The sequence below is a fragment of the Lagopus leucura genome, unplaced genomic scaffold (assembly GCF_019238085.1).
Source record: "Lagopus leucura isolate 7727_CA_CO unplaced genomic scaffold, USGS_WTPT01 Super-Scaffold_100002, whole genome shotgun sequence".
NCBI classification, from domain to species: Eukaryota; Metazoa; Chordata; class Aves; order Galliformes; family Phasianidae; genus Lagopus; species Lagopus leucura.
Window position 1 is genome coordinate 75422343 of NW_024962263.1, and position 20232 is coordinate 75442574.

General features: G+C 34.8%; 1 protein-coding gene across 3 annotated transcripts in view; it reads right to left on the reverse strand.

The window, feature by feature from the left end:
• The window catches only part of CSMD3 (CUB and Sushi multiple domains 3), a 539260-nt gene that overhangs the window by 212261 nt on the left and 306767 nt on the right, over positions 1 to 20232 (reverse strand). For all 3 annotated transcript variants that reach the window (XM_042869066.1, XM_042869064.1, XM_042869063.1), the window contains 2 exons: positions 3055 to 3237; positions 1165 to 1491 (listed from right to left, as the gene is read on the reverse strand). In XM_042869066.1, coding sequence (XP_042725000.1) covers positions 1165 to 1491; positions 3055 to 3237 — 510 coding nt within the window. The remainder of the gene's footprint in view (positions 1 to 1164; positions 1492 to 3054; positions 3238 to 20232) is intronic.

The window sequence follows — 20232 nt, forward strand, 5'->3', positions numbered from 1 at the left end:
AGATATTGGATGTAATCTTTCAGTAAGATTTTTGATACTGTCCCTCATGGCATCCTTATGATCAAACTGTCTACCTCTGTAGTGAACAGTTAGAAGTTACACTGGGTGATTAATTGGCTCAGTATCAGTACTCAAACTAAGTGGGACTAATGTGACTGGTGAATGGTCACCAGCTGTGCTCCCCAAGGCTCAGTTCTAGGGCCAGTTCTGTTCAGCATTTTTATCAATTATCTAGATACAGGAGCAGAATGCATCCTCAGCATGCTTGCTAATAATACTGATAGGTGTTGTTGACTCCCTGAAGGGACAGAGGTTTTTCAGAGGAAACTATGTATACTGGAGCATTGGACAATTAGTAGCAACACAAAGTTCAACAAAGGTATCTGCACATGGGATGGAGGTACAGTCCAGGAGATGACTGGCTGAGAGCAGCTCAGGAGAAAGAGATCCGAGGATGATTGTCAACAGCAGGCTCAACTTGAGTCACAGTATGCTTTTGCAGCTGAGAGGGCAAATCACATTTTAGTGTGCCTTAAGCATAGCAACCCAGTCAAAGGAGTTGATTCTCTCACTGTATGTGGTGTTGGTATGGGTTCACTTTGACTGTTGTGTTCAGGATGGTATAGTCCTTCAGTGTGTCCAGCTAAGCTGGTAAAGGTGTTGGTAGGATGCCTTATGGGAAGAGGAGGCTGAGAACACTAGAGCTATCTTGTCTGGAGAAAAGATGGCTATGAGGCGACTTCATACACTCTAAAACTTTATAAGGGAAGAGCTCCATGGTATTCCATACCCACAGGTAAACTAGTACAAGTCCTCAATCAGTATACGTAATGATAGTCATTAACATTATGTAACATTAGACCAGCAGGACAAAATGTGCTTTTAATAAATTCAGTACAGTTCACTTATACATTTTGAAATTGTCCTAAATTTAAGTCATCTAACCAATCCCATCGCAACAATCTCTAATGCAGTAAGTGATAAATATATACTTAATTTCAGCTGCTACATAGCATTTAAAAGACAATTTGAACTCATAAATAAGGTATTTTTAGGTATATATGTTCTGTTTGAAAGCATATAATAATGCCTTTTTAACATGCTTATCTCCTGAATTATATATTGAAAACAAAACATACATTCATAGAAACTACTATTACTCACTGTTATAAGTGATGTTAAATCCACGTCCTGACATTGAATGGTCAGCTTGAAATTCCAGACGTAAGATATGACCATTACTGGTAAGATGAGAAGGAACTTCAGCACCAGTAAATGTTCCTATTATGGGGGAATCTGGAGAGTCACCATCTTTAACTGCAAGGAAGTCAAACTGAGATTCCAAGTCAAAATCATTAAAAGAAAGATGGATTCGGCTTCCAGGCTCTGAAATAATTGTCCAGATACAATTTAAATTATTCCCATATCCTTCTGGATAATCGGGTGAAAGTACAGTTCCCATAGGTGCAGTGAAATTAGAAAGGCAAGGAACTGCCAAAAAAGAGAGAAAGAAGTTAGACAACAGAAACAAATATTTTAAGAAGCATTTACTTTATTATAAGGCTTTGTATGAGATACTTAAACATGCTTACTATTTCAACTGAATAATTCAATATTTGCTGTGATCTGGCGTGAAGATAGATAGGAAGTTTTTTTTGTATCTTCTTATTACCTTTCCTTCTATAAAACTACCTCTCAAGCAGAGACTCCATGTAATAAGGAACATCCTCATTGCATCAGAAACCTATGCTAGTTCTTACAGTACTCATGTACTTCTTAACCAGTTGGCAGCAGTTATTATTTTCATTAGGTAACTGCTTAGATGAACAGACCTGTCATTGAGAACATTAAAGAGACAGAAGGTCAGCTGCCCTTATCGTTTGTTTTTCACACGGAAGCGTAAGATAATAACTACTCTCACAGGGATAACAGAATTGTGTTGCTATTATCAGGACAATATTTTATATTCAGTCATTCCTGTTGAAACATAATAAACTGCAAGGATGAAAATAAATGATCATACTCTGAATATATTTGATCTGTACTACTTTAGTGAAAATCATAGAATCAGAACCATACGGGTTGGAAGGGGCCTCTGGAGGTCACCTAGTCCATCTCCTCTGCTAAATCAGGTTCCTTAGAGTAAGGAAAGTATCCTGGTGGGTTTTGAGTACCACCAGGTACTCAAGAGAAGGAGACTGCAAATCCTGTGGGCAGTCTGTTCCAGTACTCTGTGATCCACATGGAAAAGTTCTTTTCAGTGTTCACATGGAACATCCCATGTTCCAGTTTGTTCCTCTTGCCCCTTGTCCTGTCACTGGGCAAAGCTGAAAAAAGCCTGACCTTATCCTGCTCTTAAGATATTCGTAAGTTTCCCTCTGTGTTCTCCAGGCTAAACAGTCCCAGGACTTTTAGCTTTTCCCAGTAAGGGCCATGCTTAAGGCCTCTAATCATCTTTGTCACCATCTATTGGATTTTCTCCAGCAGTACCCAGTCTTTTTCGAACTGGGGAGATCAGAACTGGACACAGTACTCTACTTGTGGCCTCACTTGGTCAGAGTGTTAAAAAAGAAATTACAGATACTTATCATAACATTAGCTTACTTATACTGTACAATGTAAATGATAGAGCTATGATCATTTAAGTAGTATATTATGTTCAGATATATGTGGAAAAATCTGTAAATAATTTAAACATCTAATTACAGTTCAGCAACTGCTAATCTACAGAATTTATCGAAGTAGCTGCAAAAAGTGTATTGTATGTAAAAAAATCTATGGATTCCTATTAGAAAGCCAATAATAAATTATTATGCCACACCATGTAAAGATAATACAATTAATATTAAAAGAAAAAAAAAGTATTTATTAGTTCTAGAATTTCTACTGAGAATAGCCTCTAGGGAAATCAACTACTGACAAAAACAAATTCATTCTATCAGCAGAATTGGTTGCATATTGTTAACCTTTCAATCATGGAAATTCTTATATATAAAGAAAAATGTTTCAGAATATTATGCATTCCAAAATAATAACAAAAATTTTGGTACATACAGATACAAATTGGTATGTTTGCAGACCACTGGTTGTTTTCTTGGCAAATTATAGATTTCTCTCCAATTAATTCAAATCCAAAATGACACTCAAATCTTAAAACATCCCGATTGGAAAATCCATCCCCTTCTCTGATGCCATATAATGGTGTTCCAGGATCACCACAACTTTCTTTTTCAATTTCTGTTGAAATAAATAAAGAATTCAATTGTAGAAGAAAAAAAACAAACTCTCCGTGAGTATATGCTCATGTACAGAACATAAAAGTTACTGAAATATGCCACTAAGTCTGATTCTATTCCATGCTTTCTTATGAAGGAAATTCTGTAAAAGGATTTCAGAAAAGTCAGAGTTCTTTGTGTTTATAGAGTATTTTAAATTGAAAACAAATGAGAGAAATTATTTCTACTTACTTTTTTTTTTTTCTTTTTTTTTAAGGCAAAAATTATATCAAGCAAAATACCACATGCTTGACTCTTAAAATTAAAAATGGACAGCAGTACCTCACTGTGTCCAATACAATTCACATTCCATTAGAGCTGAAACTCATAAGCCAACAAAAAGGGGAAGGAAAAACAAAGGAGAGATTAGTAATATAAGAAGAACTGCCCAAATTCAAAGGAGGCAATACATAAATAAATAAATATACATGTGCCTGCAAACACATTATTCACATTCATATGTGCAAAAAACACTATGTAAACATATGAAGACATAACTTTTCTATTCTCTAATAAAATTTTATGTCTAATAGAATTTTCATGCATATGCATGTCACAAGTGCATCAGACAGCTTAGGCTGGAAGGGAGCTGATGCAGTTTTTAGGCTAGAATCTTCTGGATCAGAATCTCCCCAAAAATGCATATTTCTAATAAAAGTTAAAGTTGGTCTGCAGAAAATATCCTAAAAGTGATGTAAGCTTTTAAATTTTACCTTAAATGTTGATGAGACTGTCAGTATCAAACAAAGAATATACAACTGTTAATTGCCAAAGGAACATAAAATTTTCCTAAGTTGTCTGAAGAGATTAATAATATTCTAAATACCTAAGTCATTCCACATTCTATCTGGGGAAAAAAAAAAAAATAGCATTCTACAAATCAGTGCCCAGTAAGTAATTACACCAAGTGAAATTACAGAAATTTCTCACGGTATATAAGCAAGACAGTAAATATTTTTGTATCTACTTCTATTTATTCACTTTTGGGGCTACTGTTCTGATGTAGCTAGGCCAATGGTTTTCTCTAATTATTTCAACAGCTGCTCCAAAATTACTGCCTTCTATTTTATTATATTGGTTCACAATGCAGAGTGAAATGTTGCTTTTATGCCAGTAGAGGTTGAACCTTCCCACAAATATGCTGTTAAATGTTATTGTTGTGATGGATGGCAGCAGAAGGGCAATCTTACAAAATGGCTTCTGATGTGGAAGTGCATATGAAGCAAAGGTGTAGAACTGAATGCCTCCATGCAGAAAAAATTGCACTCACTGACATTCATTGTCACTTGCTTAACATTTACAATGACCAAACAGTGCACGTGAGCATAGTGAGGTAGTGGGTGGTGCAGTTCAGCTACGGTGACAACTACATGAAAGACAAGCCACTTTCCCATTGCCAAACATAACCATCACATGACAAGATGAAAAGCATCTTGATCAGCTGGTGAATATGGTGAAAAACTGTGTTCTGTAGCTTAAAATTGTTACTGAGCTCCCTGTATCTGTTGTATTTTCTACAGAAATAAATAAGAGGCATTACTTTGGAGTTAGCTAAGTATTTTATTCTAAGTAGTAAGAGTTTCTATGACTTTTGTTACATTTAATGAATACAAATGCATGAAATTGATAGAGTGAGCTTGTTCATCTTGTCTTCTACCAGACATCTTAACTAGGAAGGCTTAAAGGAATTCTTAAATATCCAGAAATTCTCAGGTGGATTATAATTATTGATAGGAGTTAGTTGGGAAACACATTTCTTCTTTACGTTATTTATTGTATGTGAGAGACTACATACATAATCTTATCTTTTGTTTTAATAAATGGAATTAAATTGAACAAAATGTTATTTGAATGACAGCTTTAAATGAAATAAGTCATCCATAAACTCTGGCCATATTTATCTATGTTTATAGAAATCTTTCCTTTATTACTTTAATCTTTTCTGCACAATTGCTTACATATTGCACTCTGTAAAATTCATATTAGCATTAGTTCATTCCTGAGTTTGTAACAGAATTGTTTTCTGTCATCACATAATTCTCTCTGACAGTAGAAATTATTGGTTTTTTTGGGGGGAGGGGTTAAGTGCAAATAGCTTCTGGATTTGTATACAGAATGGTAATAAACTTTCTCTGAAAGAGACAAAAAAGAAACATTTACTAGGCTTTTGTCAGATAATAACATTTCACATAACATGATTTTAGGACAAAGCATTTCTTCAGCTTTGCTTGAATTCACTAAAAGGAGCAAATTCATATTTTTTTCTACTCCTAGTGCTACAGCTATGCTTCAGCATCCCCGCTTTGAATATATTTCAATAACTGAATTTTGCCTCAACATAGCCTGTTGAACTTGCACTAATTCCTCATTGCAGATAATATGTTTGTATTAAAAATATATATTTTATGTCTGATTAAGTTAAACAGGCAATGTATTTTAATGTAGCTCACTGAATAATGTCATCATTAAAACTTCATTTTTTAAACAAAACCATTATTGGAAACTTCATCATGATTCAAAAAATAGATGAGAGAAACAAAAGGCATTATTTCATGGAATATAGCTTAGTTTTCATATGATGAAATGAAGCTTTCATATACATATCAAAGCTGCAATTCACAGAAAAGTTGTTAGAGAGTATATTTTAGCAGTTTCAGTATTATTATGTTTTCTATTTTTAAGGGATGTTGCTTGATTTAAGTATTTGGAATAAGTATTTCATGTGTAACAACTATTTTTGAAAAGTCATAAGTCCACTTAAAGACTTATTAGTATTTTAATTTTATTTTTTGCTTATTTTTCACTTTTACATTTTGTTGACACTCTTCTTTATTATTATTTGTTCTGCCTTTTTAGATTTTCAATTCATGCTGGATCCAATGAGAGATGGCTACGATTTTGTAATCCAAAATCCAATATTACTACTTATTCCCGAGAAAAACCAACAAATTATGTTAGATTATGAGATGGCCATTTCTTTCTTTGTATTCTGCATAAAAACAAGCAAACAAAAAAAGCCCACATATCTATGTGTAATGATAATTAGGTTGTTAAATATGTTAATGAGTTAGGCGGGATCCTCTCAGGTTTAAAGCATTTAAGAACAGCAACAAAAATAAAATCAGTTTGTTTTCAGAAATTATTTCAAGTTTCCATAGGAAATATAAAAATCAAAGGGTACAATCTGTTACAAACTTAGTTAACATCATAAGATAGAGATGTACTAATGGTTTCAGCGCAATTCCTTCTCTCCCTGTTATTCCCACATCCTGTTTCTAAGGCCAGTGTCTTATATTGGGAACTGTATAAGAGGATGGGAGTCAGCTATAGCTAAAATATGCAGGCCGCTCAAAGAGTAATGCCTCCTATTTATTTACAGGGAAGCCACAACAGAGCACAGTGACACTTTTTGATAAATTCTCAGCTACAAAACACTTTTTTTTTTTTTTTTTTTTTTTTTTTTTTTTAAGATAAATCCCATCATTAACCAATTTGCACAAATTATTTGATCAAGACTGTTCATTTCATGGCATGACAAATGTACATGACCATCCAGAACATGGCTTATCTTTCATACTGCCGCCGCCACTACTGAAATGCACCACTGTCATGGTTCGGTCTAGTTCTGTGACTCTTTAACTCCCAGTATATTACATGATGTTATGATGTGGAATATCAATCAAAAATCATAAAACCACGACACCCACCCACCACCTCACTGTGCTCAAGTGGGTTGTTTGGTCTTCAAAAATGTTCAGTAAGCGTCAACTAATGGGTGCAGTTTTTTTCCACATGGAGGAATTCAATTTTACACTTTTGCGTCATGCATATTTCCATATCAATTATTATTTTGTAAGACTGCCCCTCTGCTGCTATATCTCAAAAAAACAATATTTAACAGCATATTTGTGGGAAAGTTCAACCTCTACTGGCATACCACCAACATCTACTTCTGACATCTTGTAGAATCATAGAATCCTTAGAGTTCGAAGGGTCCTCTGAAGGTCATCTAGTCCAACCACCCTGCACAGTGAACAGGAACACCAGGCTACATCTCCAGGAACGGGGCATCAGCCACATCGCTATGCAACTAGTTCCAGTGCCTCACCACCCTCACTGTGAAAGTCTTGGGCCATTAGCATAAAAGGAGACATTAATTTCAGAGCGCTCCCTGGCTTTCCATATATTCCTTCAAAGTATCTGTGCCATGAGAATGCTGATGTGGAATGACCTTAAACGTTAAACTAATTTTTTTTTAAAAAAAAAAAAGATTGACTGTTGTTGAAAATGCTTAGGATACTCATTATTTTGGAATCTTGGTAAAACAAAACAGGTAACTTTGTGACCCAAAGCACTGAAGCAAGTTTATCACTGTAAATATATTTCCTAACAAGAACAATCTGTAAGACAATTCACTATAGAGGAAAAACAACAACAACAACAAAAAATAAAAACACCTTCACCACAAGATATATAATGTAAATATGTAATGTGAATAAAAATCAAAATCATTTTTCTATTCTGTGCTTTGCACTAAGGAATTGTGTACGTTTCTAATCAGTGATGAACTGAGAGTCAAAAGGTACAGTATGTACAGTACAATAATATCATTATAAGAAAGCCTTTTTCCTCTTATTCTCTATTTTTTTTTGTGAAGGACACACATATTCTAAAGGTGAATAAATGGGCCTAGGGGAAAACAATTATTCGCTTACTATACAAATGCATTTTGACAGAGAGGCACTGAAGTTAGGACTTGTCTATTTTATGCCTTCTGTAATTTAAGGGAAAATAAAAGAGAATTTGATCCTTATGAAGGAAAATAATTCTGAAAGAAAAGATATTACTCCTTCACAGTGGAAAAGTGAATTCTAAAGACTTGAAATGACTTCAGCAGAGATGCAAAGAAATCTGTAGTACTTAATGAAAGCATTTATTAATCAAATACCAATTTAACATTTTAGCGTAGGGTGGTTTTTTTTTTTTTCCACTGACCACTGATAAACGGAAGTAAAACAAAAAATTAAAAAACTTTTTGAGTTTGATTCTAAAAAAATGAAAATATTTTTTATTTGTTTGATATTAGAATTTTCTATGGCAAAAGCTGCAAGCACTCACTGTTGGACATACTGGCATATTGGAAGACAATTGGGAAAAATACACATGATCACACTTCCAAGCACATCGGTATATACAATTTACATGCACAAAATTGATTCATATCATGTATCTAATTTGGTTGTGAAATTACCATAACAATATTCACAGTGTGGGACTTTGCTACTCAAAAACCTAAGAGATATTATATATTTGTAAAACTTCTGTTCATAAAGCACAAGGTAATCAGCAACAGTATAATCATCTGTCTTATCTTGAACATTAGAAGTTAATCATACAGAGAAACGCACTCAAAAAGCATAATGCAGGAAAACAAAGAGCTTATGGAATACAAGCATATATTTATTATCGTCAATTAGGATGATAAACAATGCAGGGAACAGGTAATCATGCCATATGTCTTCAAGTTAATTTATCCTCAAGAAGAATCTTAAAGACACATAACAGTTAAACAATTCTGAATTTGTTTCAGAAAGAATATTGATTTTGCTTTCCGGTTTACAGGGGAAAAGATTAGATGAGGTGTAGTCATATTTACATGAAATAGAAGTTAAACACTGCCATGATAAGCAAACAAAACAGAAAGAACCTCCAGTGACCTTGCAGATTACATCTTCTATGAATACTACTATGTTTGTAAGTCATTTCCTATAAAAGGAAAACTTTTGTTTATAAACCATTCTGGTTACAGCATGAGTACTTTTAAATGCAAAGGATGGAATTCATTTAAAAAAGAAAAAGTTATCATGTGATGTTTCAGCTTTATTTTAAATGGTATCAACAGTTTTGCCTAATTCTAGCCATGAAATTCCTTTCTATTGATTTTATGTTTTAGAAATACATAAAAGAATTGCCACACTGATCACTATTAAATATTAACAATTTATTTAGCCTCAGTTCTAATCACAGTAAGTTTTGTGTGTCTTGCCTTCACTTTAACTTGTTCTTTAGAAAGACGTGCCAGTAAAGAGCAAGCGTGAGGAGGGGAAATGAATCCTGCATATAGTATAAAAAACACCTGCTCAGTAGTATACTGATAGTAAAATTATATTCAACAATAACAAGAGAAAGGAAAGGAATAACAAGAAAGGAGATATGAAGTTATTCAGAAGCAGCATCTATTCTTTCCTTGGCTCTTTTTCTTCCTGTATTGTTGGCAGTAACCTTCTGCATGCTTACTGAACTGCATCAGATCACAGGTTTAATTACCACACAAATGGAAAGACTAGAATTTTACCATCTCACCAAGGAAAATAATGAGTAGCTAACTAAGAGAGGGTAATGGGGGTCACTTAAGAAAAATTCAGATGAAATTCCTCTGAGAATGTATGGGGGGAAAAAAAAAACAAAAAACAATGGTAGATAACACTGTGAGTAATATTTCACATAAATCAAATGCAACCAACATTTATAGTTTAAGGAAAAACTAGTTAAAGCCATTATCCATGACAAGATTTTTCATGTGGACAGACATCACATCTGTATTATTTTGAATTTACCTATTTTTTTGTTATAAGCATGAAGTACTTCATAATTATCAAGGAATCATAGAATATCCTGACTTGGAAGAGACCTACAGGGATCACTGAGTTCAACTCCTGGCTCCACGCAGGGCCATCCAAAATTCAAATCCTACATGTGAGAGCATTGTCCAAAATGCTTCCTGAAATTCAGCAGGCCTGGTGCCATGACAACTGCACTTGGGAGCCTGTTCCAGAGCCTAACTTCTCCCTTGGTGAAGAAAGTCTTCCTAATATCCAATCTGAAATGATATTTTATTCTATATTGCATTTACCTACAGTCCTAATGGTTATACACACTTTCTTCTTTTCCTATTCAGTGAGATTTTCTGTCTTTCCAAGCTGAGTTATTTACTCATCAGCTGGCAAAAAATTTGGCTCAGGTAATAAGTGAGCCTTGTGGAGCTTTACAGAATGAGTGCACCTCCAAGAACCAAATTGCTCTTTTAAATTAGGTATGGCAATGAAGTGTTTTCTGCACAGTTTTATCCACACTGATAGTTTAAAAGTATCATGGGACTTCTCAGTTGTATAACAGTTTGCAAAAGCAGAGGTTCAAGCATGTATATTTTGGAGAAAAGTTAGAATACGGTTGTATTTATAAATTAAACTAATGCAAATAAATAGCATTGGTTCAAAATAGAAGAAACACTCCTCACCCCCCAAACACACACACAAAAAATCCTCACAAAACAACAAAGAAAATGTTTAAATACCTTCAACTCTAAGTTACATCTTTACTACTCTTAGAATCATAGAATCATTCAGTTTGGAAAAGACCTCTAAAACCATCTAGTTCAACCATCAAAACCTCACCACCATACTGACTGTATCCGTCAGTGCTACATCTCCACTTCTCTTGAACACCTCCATGGACAGCGACTCCAACACTACCCTGTGCAGTCTTTTCCAAAACTTCACCACTCTTCCTGAGAAGAATTTTTTCCTAATATCATAGAATGATTTGGGTTGGATGGTACCCTCAAGATCATCTAGTTCCAACCCCCCTGCTACAGGCAGGGACATCTCCCTCCAGACCAGGTTGCTCAAATCCCTATCCAGTCTGGTCTTGAAAGTCTCCAGGGCGGCATCCACAACCTCACTTAGCACTCTGTTCCAGTGTCTCACCACTCCCACAGTAAAGAATTTCTTTCTAATGTCTAGTCTGTCTACTCTCTTCCAGTCTGTAGCCATATCCCCTTGCTCTGTAGCTACATGCCCTTATAAAAAGTTCCTCCCCATCTCTCCTGTCTGTAGTCCTCTTCAGGTTCTGGAAGGTCACCATAAGGTTTCCCTGGAGCCTTCTCTTTACCAGACTGAAGAGCCCCAACTCTCTCAGCTTTTCCCCATGAGGGATGTGCTCAAGCACTCTTATCATCAACCAGTGATATTTGACCTGAACCCCTCCTGACCCAACTTGAGGCAATTACCTTCTGTTCTATCACTAGTTACCTGATAGAAGAGGCTGATCCTCACTTCATATATAGAATTGTTTTTGAAATTTAATTCAGGAGGATATTTCTTTTTCCACAAACTTCTGAAATACATATTTAAAATTACAGACACCAGGAAGATTTAAAAATTCTCTGGCACTGTACTGTTTTCATAGTATGTTATGTTTGCTCTCATTAATACAGTCATCTTGGACTGAAGGAACTGCATTTGATTGAAATTAACTAGTTTCTGGGAGCTTTTCCTTTTTTCCAAGAACATTCAGTTCTTCAACTTAACCAGACAAAAGATGGATTATTGAGTAATTTATAGGAAGTTTCACACAACTATCAACATTCTATTTTAAAGGTGGAAATACAATTCTGGATTCTACGCATCAAAAAGAAAATAATTTTGATAAACACGGAAAATATCTTTCAGTTCTCTCACTTCTCCCTTAATCTAACTTTTAATAGCAGGCAACTATGCTTTTAGTTTTACTTATGGGACTACAGAAATTAAGCAATAGCAAAAAAGAATAAGTGAAAAAATATTATTAAGGAATCTTATCTAAATCTGCTATACTTCACAATAGCAGTTACAAAGTGAAGAAACAAAATATCCCTCAGTTCACAGATTACTTTTTGGGTCTGTCAAAGAGAAATGACAAAGTGAACAAGTGTCCTCAGTCAATAAAATATTTGCGAGAGAAATGCCAAAAACACAAAAACATTACAGGAAGAAATATACTAACAAAAATTCCATAGTACCTTCTTAGATTATCTCCCAAATTCTTGACTTTGAGCATCTTTCTTGAGGAAAAACATAACTGGAAGCAAAAGCTACAGCCACATTACAATCTGCATTCTTTGAGTATGGCAATAGTCACAGTTAAGAGAAATGACAGAAAATTTATATTAAGACTGAAACCCATATATTAACAGTTATTAATTCAGTAATTTCTGTGCTTGAATTCTCTTTTTGTAAGTTCTGTATAACTCAGTGTTCTGTATAATTCAAAGTTTGTTAACTTTGACAATTTAAAATGAGAGGTTTTGTTCCACAGACTAAATCACTTGATTTCAAAGAGATAAGTTCAAGCACATTGTTAACCACAACAAAGAAACAAGCTGAAGATATTGTAGTCCTCCAAAATTTGCAAGATATTCTGAAAATTGATAAAAGCCTGCGGTGTACTACTTTACTCATATAAGAATCAGCAGGAAACTAATTTGTTGCTGCCAATTTGATTAAACCATTCAGCTGTTAGCTTTAGAAAATCTTCATGAAAATAGAATATTTTAATAGATGAAGCTTCTGAATCTCTCAGTATGATTTGAAGACCACATAAATGAAAATAGACAGTTTCAGTGGATTTCTCTGTTATCACGAGTGGAGTCAAGCAGACCTGTATACACACTGTCCTCCTTTTTTGTTCTGAATAGTGCTGTTCTTTCTCTTCTTAAATGGTGTTTGCAGATGAATATCAAAATCCAAGACTACTGAAGCGATCATTCAAAATTTAGCTCTTGACACATGCAGAATTGATCTGTTGACGCTGAATTTATTTGCAGTCAGTATCTCGTCTGTAGAACCTTTCAAATGTATTGATGTTGCTCTTATTAATGATACCCAGACAGATCATGTTTTCAAGCTACACCAGCTCTGACACTCTTCTTTGGTGGCAGTCAATTAATACTCAGTGCCTTGAAAAAACTCTATGATGACATGTCCATGTGACTACACAACATCATTAGGATTTTAATTTGGTAGCAATTTCATCATGATTAAAAGTAGCTAATTTTACTGACCTAAACCTCTACTCAGAAGGAAGTCTATTAGTTCCAGCTTGCTTTTACTTAAAAAATATTTGAACACTGCACAAGAGTTTTAGGGACATCCTAAAATCCATTTAGGTGTTTTCAGATCAATGCCAAGAGGAAGAGGATAGCATTATATTTCGGACAAAGCATCCAGCAGAGATCAAGGTCATAAGGCAAGAAAAAAATAAAAAGCCTATCGAGAAACTTTTACCAATGCCTATGACAAAAGGAAATACATGCAAGACTTTTAACCATAGTTTTTTCTTATGTGTTGACCCCCACACACAAATGTACAACACTGAAAAACAATAGTTAAGGGAAAAGATGAAATATTCTGAATTTCACATATAATTAGAAAACATTAATTATGCATCAAAAAAACAATTTTTTATTTACATCAAAATTTATTCTTCAACATTAACATTACTTTCAGCTGCAGCTTTCAGTTGACATTTTCTTAGCAAGCATAACACTGCAGAATAGTTATCTATAATGGTTTCCTAATAGTAGAATTCTCTAACCTGTGATTCATATTATTCATCCAGGCCACTATAACATTGTTATGCCAAATGATATTATGTGATGCATTGCTATTGTTACCCATGTAAAAACTATTCATTTATCACATATTCATACGGGTTTTTATGTGATAGGTGTCATTTTTTCCACCAGAACGCTGCATATTGCTTCCAAAAGTAAGTGTTGGATGTAGTTTTTTTCAAGTTGGAAACACAGTGTACTCACCACCACCACTCCCAAAAAAAAGAGAAGAAAAAAATATTGGTGGGGGGTCTAATTGGTCTATAGCTTGGATAAGGATAAAGTTTTCAATATGTATTCACTCACCTGCCATATTTCAGGTCATTGGCCTAATGTGCTAGAAGTTATCAAGAAGGTTTCCAGATTATTTTTAAAGACTACAAAATAATGTTTTTTTCCTGAAGTCATATTCTTCAAAGCTGCAAATGTTTTGCCTGAATGTTTTCATAAGCACTTTAAGTGAGATGGTCATTGAGTACAATTAATTTCATCCCAAACAGCTGAACTTTAGAGTCTCTAATACAGTAAAACAAAGAATAATTAAACTACATCTTATCTTACCCCAGAAAGGATGATTTAACCCCAAAGTTAGTCTCATTGGTAATATGCAGTATTGTTTCACTCTTTGTTATGATTAAAACATATACATCATAGGTAAAATATTATTTATATATGAATGGGAGGCAACTAAGATAGGAAAAGCACTTCTCCACTCCATAAATAAAGGCAAGAACATTGTTGTGACTGCACTAAAAAACTTTTGAAAAAATATTGAAATATTGGAGAGATGCTGATCTGATAAAGTAAATTTTCTAATCCATGTAACTCTCAATCTAAATATAAGAAGGTCTTAGAATTATATAAAGAGTTTGAAACAAAGGTATGAAATTCTAAACTGTATGTATTTGCGATTTAATAGTAAATGACTTAAAGATTAAAATAATTAATGGCTGGATGCACAGTTTAGATTCTAAATTATAAAGTTATTTATCTGATAGTTTAAAAAGTCATTAAATCATATGTTCTACACTATCTGCAGGTCACTGAACATACCCATCTGACAAAGTATAGAAGTACATCAGATATTTTTCATGACGTTTTCTCCCTTGTGTTCTCCTCGCTCCTCTCCCATGTATTATATTGAATTTTACTGATAGATTATGCAGCTTGTAATATAAAAAACTCATTGTATTATTATAATAGAAGTATAATAGAGTACAACATTACAAAATAAGATCAGTGTTTCATTCTTCTGGGTTGACTCAAATCAGACTGACTTTTAAGACTTAAGACATTCTAAAGAGCTTTTCATAACCGTTAATTAACCTTTCAGTTTGCATTGATCCATGGTACTATGCCTTTGTCCGGTGTTTAATAGATAGACCTATGTGAAGAAACCCTCACAATTATGTCTTGGTCTAAAGACTACATACTACAGATATCACATTATAAAAGGCCATGCACATAGTTAGTAAGTCTGAAGTAACAACAGTAGAAGCAGTATTTATCATCCTGAATTATAACAGAAATTGAACTGTATTCAACCCAGGAAAAAATTGTAAACAGGGTTCAAAAAGCTAGATACAGAATATTGAAGCAAGAAAAACACAAAACAACAGGTAGATTAGAAAAGCACAGAGTAAACAGGAAAACCTGTATTACTATGCACATTCTACATAATGCAGTATACAATTCTAAATTTCTTGTAAAGAAGCTGAGTAATAGCAATGAGGAAAATACATAGACTGAGAAAGTATGATGTAATACTCTACTTATGAAATATGCCTGGCCACCTTTTGTTGCTTGTATATAGACAGAACGTGTCTCAAGTACTACAGCTACATACATTCTCTTAATGAGTAGGTGGTTAAATGGTAAAGCATATGCTATTCACAACCATGAATCCCTTTATGCTATTTGTCTGCTACTTGAACACCTCCAGGGATGGTGACTCTCCCACATACCCAGGCAGCCTGTTCCAGCGCCCTAACAATCTTTCAGAGCATGATTTTTTTCTTATGTTCCTCATGTATACTTTTACATGACTTTTTATTTTTTTTTCTTCCCCAACCAAACAAACCATTTAGAATTTAACTATGGTGAAATTTGTTTGTCATTTATTGGCACTTGCTCATTGATATGTTTCCATTCCAGGGGAAAAATGATGCTGATAATACACTAGTGCTTATAGTCTTTGCTATGCAGTGTTGCATGTTGCACACAGTCAAGGACATTCCAGTTTCTCAGCTCATATTAATGAAGGGCAGGGAGGAGACAGTCAGGACAGCTGATGTAAACTGGCCAAATGGATACTCCATGCTATATGACATCATGCAGAAGGAGAATTCTCAAGGGAGTGAGAGTTCAGAGTCTTCTGCTCACTGCGGGGCTAATTGGGCATTAGTCAGTGGGTGGTGAGAAATTGCTTGTTCATCACTTGTCATATAGATTCATATACATATATATAGTCATAACTGTTATACTTTTCCTTTATATTAGTAAATAGTTTTATCTCAACCACAAGTTTTGGGTCTTTTTGTTGTTTTTTGTTTGTTTGTTTGTCGTTTGCTTTTTAATTTTTTTTTAATTTTCTCCCCCATCCCACTGGGAAGAGGGGAGGTGCGAGCAAATGACTGTGTGGTGCTGAGCCACTTGCTGAGTTAAACCTTGGCAACCATCCTTACTATGAACAGGTGAACTTGCTAGCTTACACAGCTAGCTGAGCGAAAACCCTGCTGTATAATTTTTCTTAGAAGCTCATAGAAACTTGTTATTTCCTTGCTTAACTGTTTGAACCTGAAATGGAATCCCTCTCCTCCTTCAATTATTTCTTGCCCTAAATCTAATGTCCAAACAATAAGCTGTTAAATATATGGAAAAAAAGATTTCTTATGCAGTGCACAATAGCTCAATTTGAGAAATTAGGATATAAGACAAACTGACTGATACCTGAATGCACAGATGCAGAAATCTAATTCATTAGTCCTTAAAGAGTACTGCTAGGCAAGGAGATCAGTCTACTGTCAAATTGATGTTTAACAAAAATGAGTCAGAAATGGTTATTGTTAATAGGAGTTGCTAAAATAGTGTTTTTAAGGTTAAAAGTAGTTCTATTTCTGTCAGTTACTCTAGTTCAAAAAAATTTAGTGTTTATAAATCAGCTTGATATGCCAATTTTTAAGACTCTACTGACACAAGAGGAAGTTATGTAAAATCTCGTCTGAGACACCTGGAGACAAGCATAATGTCACAGTTAAAAATGTGCTGAGAAAAATACAAAAAAAAAATCAGTTTGCAAAGTGTTACATAAGTTAGCCTCATTAGATGAATTATAATAATTAAGACACTGGCCTATAGAGAAAGAAAATCAGAATTGTAACATTTGGCCACTTCCTGTGTGAATTTCTCTTCTGGAACATCTATAAATATAGGTATAGATCCAGGTATCTGACAACTAAAAGTGCAAGCAATCAGAAATACCAGGAAATAAATAAGAGATGCAGTAGTTCAACAGAAAGCAGAAAGAAAGACTCACGGCACTAGACTGTGAGCCTCACTTGTATGTCTAGGGATCATGAAACAGATCCCCCTGGAAGAAATGTTAAGGCATATGCAGAAACAAGGAGGTGATCCGAGACAGCCAGTAGGGCTTCAGCAATGGGAAACAGTGCCTGAGAAAGGTGATGATCTTCTATGATGTAGTGACAGCAACAGTCAACAAGGTAAGACCAACCAATGTCATCTATCTGGAAATCTACACACTCTTGGTCCTGCTTCCATTCAACATCCTTATATCTTAATTGGAGAGATATGTATTTGAAGGGAAGGCAGTTCTATGTATAAGAAATCAGCTAGACGACCACAGACAGAGAGTTGTAATTATGGGCTTTATGGCCTGATGGAAGCTTGCAATGAGTGTCAACTCTCAGGGTTCCATCCTGGGACCAATGATCCTTAATGACAAAGACAGTGTGACTGAGAGCACCCTTAGCAAGTATGACACTAAAAAATTGATAAAACAGAAGGAAACGTTGCCATCCAAAAGGACCTGGACAAACGTACAAAGTGGAGCTGTGTGAACCTGATGAGGTTCAACAAGGCCAAGTGCAAGGTACTGCAGTGGGGTTGGGGCAATCCCAGACATACGTATAGACTGGGAGAACTAACTGAGAGCAGCCCTGTAACGAAGGACTTAGAGGTCCTGGTGGATGAAGAACTTGACACAAACCATCACTGTGTGCACGCAGCCTGTAAAGCCAACGGTATTCTGAGTTTTATCAAAAGTGGGGTGGCCAGAAAGTGATTGTCCCCCACTAATCTAACCTTGTGAGGCTCAATCTGGAGTACTGCACCCAGGTCAGGGGGCCCCTGCACAAGAAGGAAATAGGGCTGAAGGAAGGCCACGAAGATTATCAGGGGGCTGGAACATCTCTCCTGTTAAGACAGGCTGAAGGAGTTAAGTTTGTTCAGCCTGGAGAAGAAAAGGCTCTGGAGAGATCTCATCACAGCTTTTCAGTGTTTAAAGGAAATTAAAAAACAAAAAAACAAACAAACAAACAAACAAACAAAAAGACTGACATTTACACAGTCAGGTGGTAATAGGCCAAGGGAGAATGGTTTGGAACTAAAAGGAGGGAGACTTAGACTAGATGTCAGGAAGAAATTATTTACTTAGAGGGTAGTGAAGCACCTCAGGAAAAGCTGTGAATGTCTCATTCATGGAACTGTCCAAGGCCAGGATGGATGGGGTCCTGGGCAATCTGATGGAGTGGGTGGTAACCCTGCACAGCAGTTGGAACTAAATGATCATTAGGTCCCATTCAACCCAAAAAATTCAATGATAATTCTATGATAGACAAAAATTGTCTGGTTAGCAGCATTAAAACCTGAGTTTTGTATCATGAAGTAAGAATTTCCAACAGTAGTTTTGCACTGTCTTGAATAATTTCAGATCTTTCCTTCTTCCATTTTCTTCATATATAGTACTAGGATAATAATGTTGTGGGTTTTTTTTCTTCAAGTAGAAATAAATATATTACTATCTTTGGTATGATTAGAAAATCAAATTATATTTATGACTGAGTAACAAGATGGAGTAATTGCATATATATTGAAGGCTTTAAAGAGTGTGCAGTATATAAGGCAGAAGCCAGCACTTGAATGATGAGGTTAAAAATATTAAACAGCTGCTACATTTCAGAGGCATCATTCATCCTATGCAACAAATGAGGCAGGGAGCCTAGGGGAAATACTGGGTGACTGTGTAATTAAAGACTATATGATAATGGATGTGCATATAGAGGTAGAATTACACTTTCATAAGCAATTTACATTTTGACACTTCCTAATTTTTTGAAGAATTGACTTTTCAAAAAGGCAGCCATCCTCCATTATCTTTCCTCACCTCTCTCTAAAATAATCTCTAACCACACAGTTCTTGAATGCAATCCACTTCATATTAGCTAAACTTCTCTGCGTCCATCATATCATGTTTCATTAATAGTTTTGAAAATGAATTACTGCAGCACAGATCGAATGATAGATATGTTAAACAGCTTCTGGAGGAATACTAATCCCAACACATTGGAAAGAGACCACAGAGACTAGTGTTAGTGATTATCTCAAATGCCATCAATCACACATTCCAAAATAAGATACAAGTCTTCAGAGACTAAACCTGTCTCTGGTTCACAATTTCCTTTTTTTGTATAAACAACTCTGATTTTATTACTAGGTATATCAGTTAGTTCTTCACTACAAGGAAGAGGTCACTTGTACCTTAAAGATGTAATTATGGACTCTGTAAAAATGTACAGTATTAATTACATTCAAACCACATTTTCTAGATGTAAGTATTTAAAACAAGATAATGGTATTCGCTATCTTAGAAACACTGAGATTTTAAGAGAATGAGCACGCAGTCACTCCCACTATAAATCCCATACATACAAGTGTTTTCCTCATGACTTATTTAACTATCAATTTGTCTTGCTTTTAAAACAGTTATTCAGTTACATACACGTATGCTCATTTAAGTATCAGACCAACCTCCAGTAAGTGCTGCAAAGGAATGTCATTAGGATAAAACAAATCTTCATTCTTTTTACATGTTCTTTTACAAGCCTAACTTCATCCAATATTTTTATCAAAAACAGGAAGTAGTAATGATTGCAAAGGTATGAGAAAGCTAAAAAGTTATCAGGTATGGCCTGTTTAAAATTCTTATCTACAACTTATGTTGCAGGCTGCTAGCAATTCAGACATCATCTCTTTTAATACTTTATAGGGATAAAGTATATACCTATGTTAGTGCCACTAAACTACTGTAACCTTAGCTTGTGATGTTGATAAGTTTAAAATCACTGTGATATTTACTTATGTGAATGAAGTGGTATACTTAGTCATTTGAATTGTGAAATTTTACTATAATAGGACTGAATCTCCCTTTATGGAGTCCCATTTAAATTCACAATGATTTTAGCCAGTAAGAGTTGGTCTTCCATGATGGGTAGAATTCAGTTATCC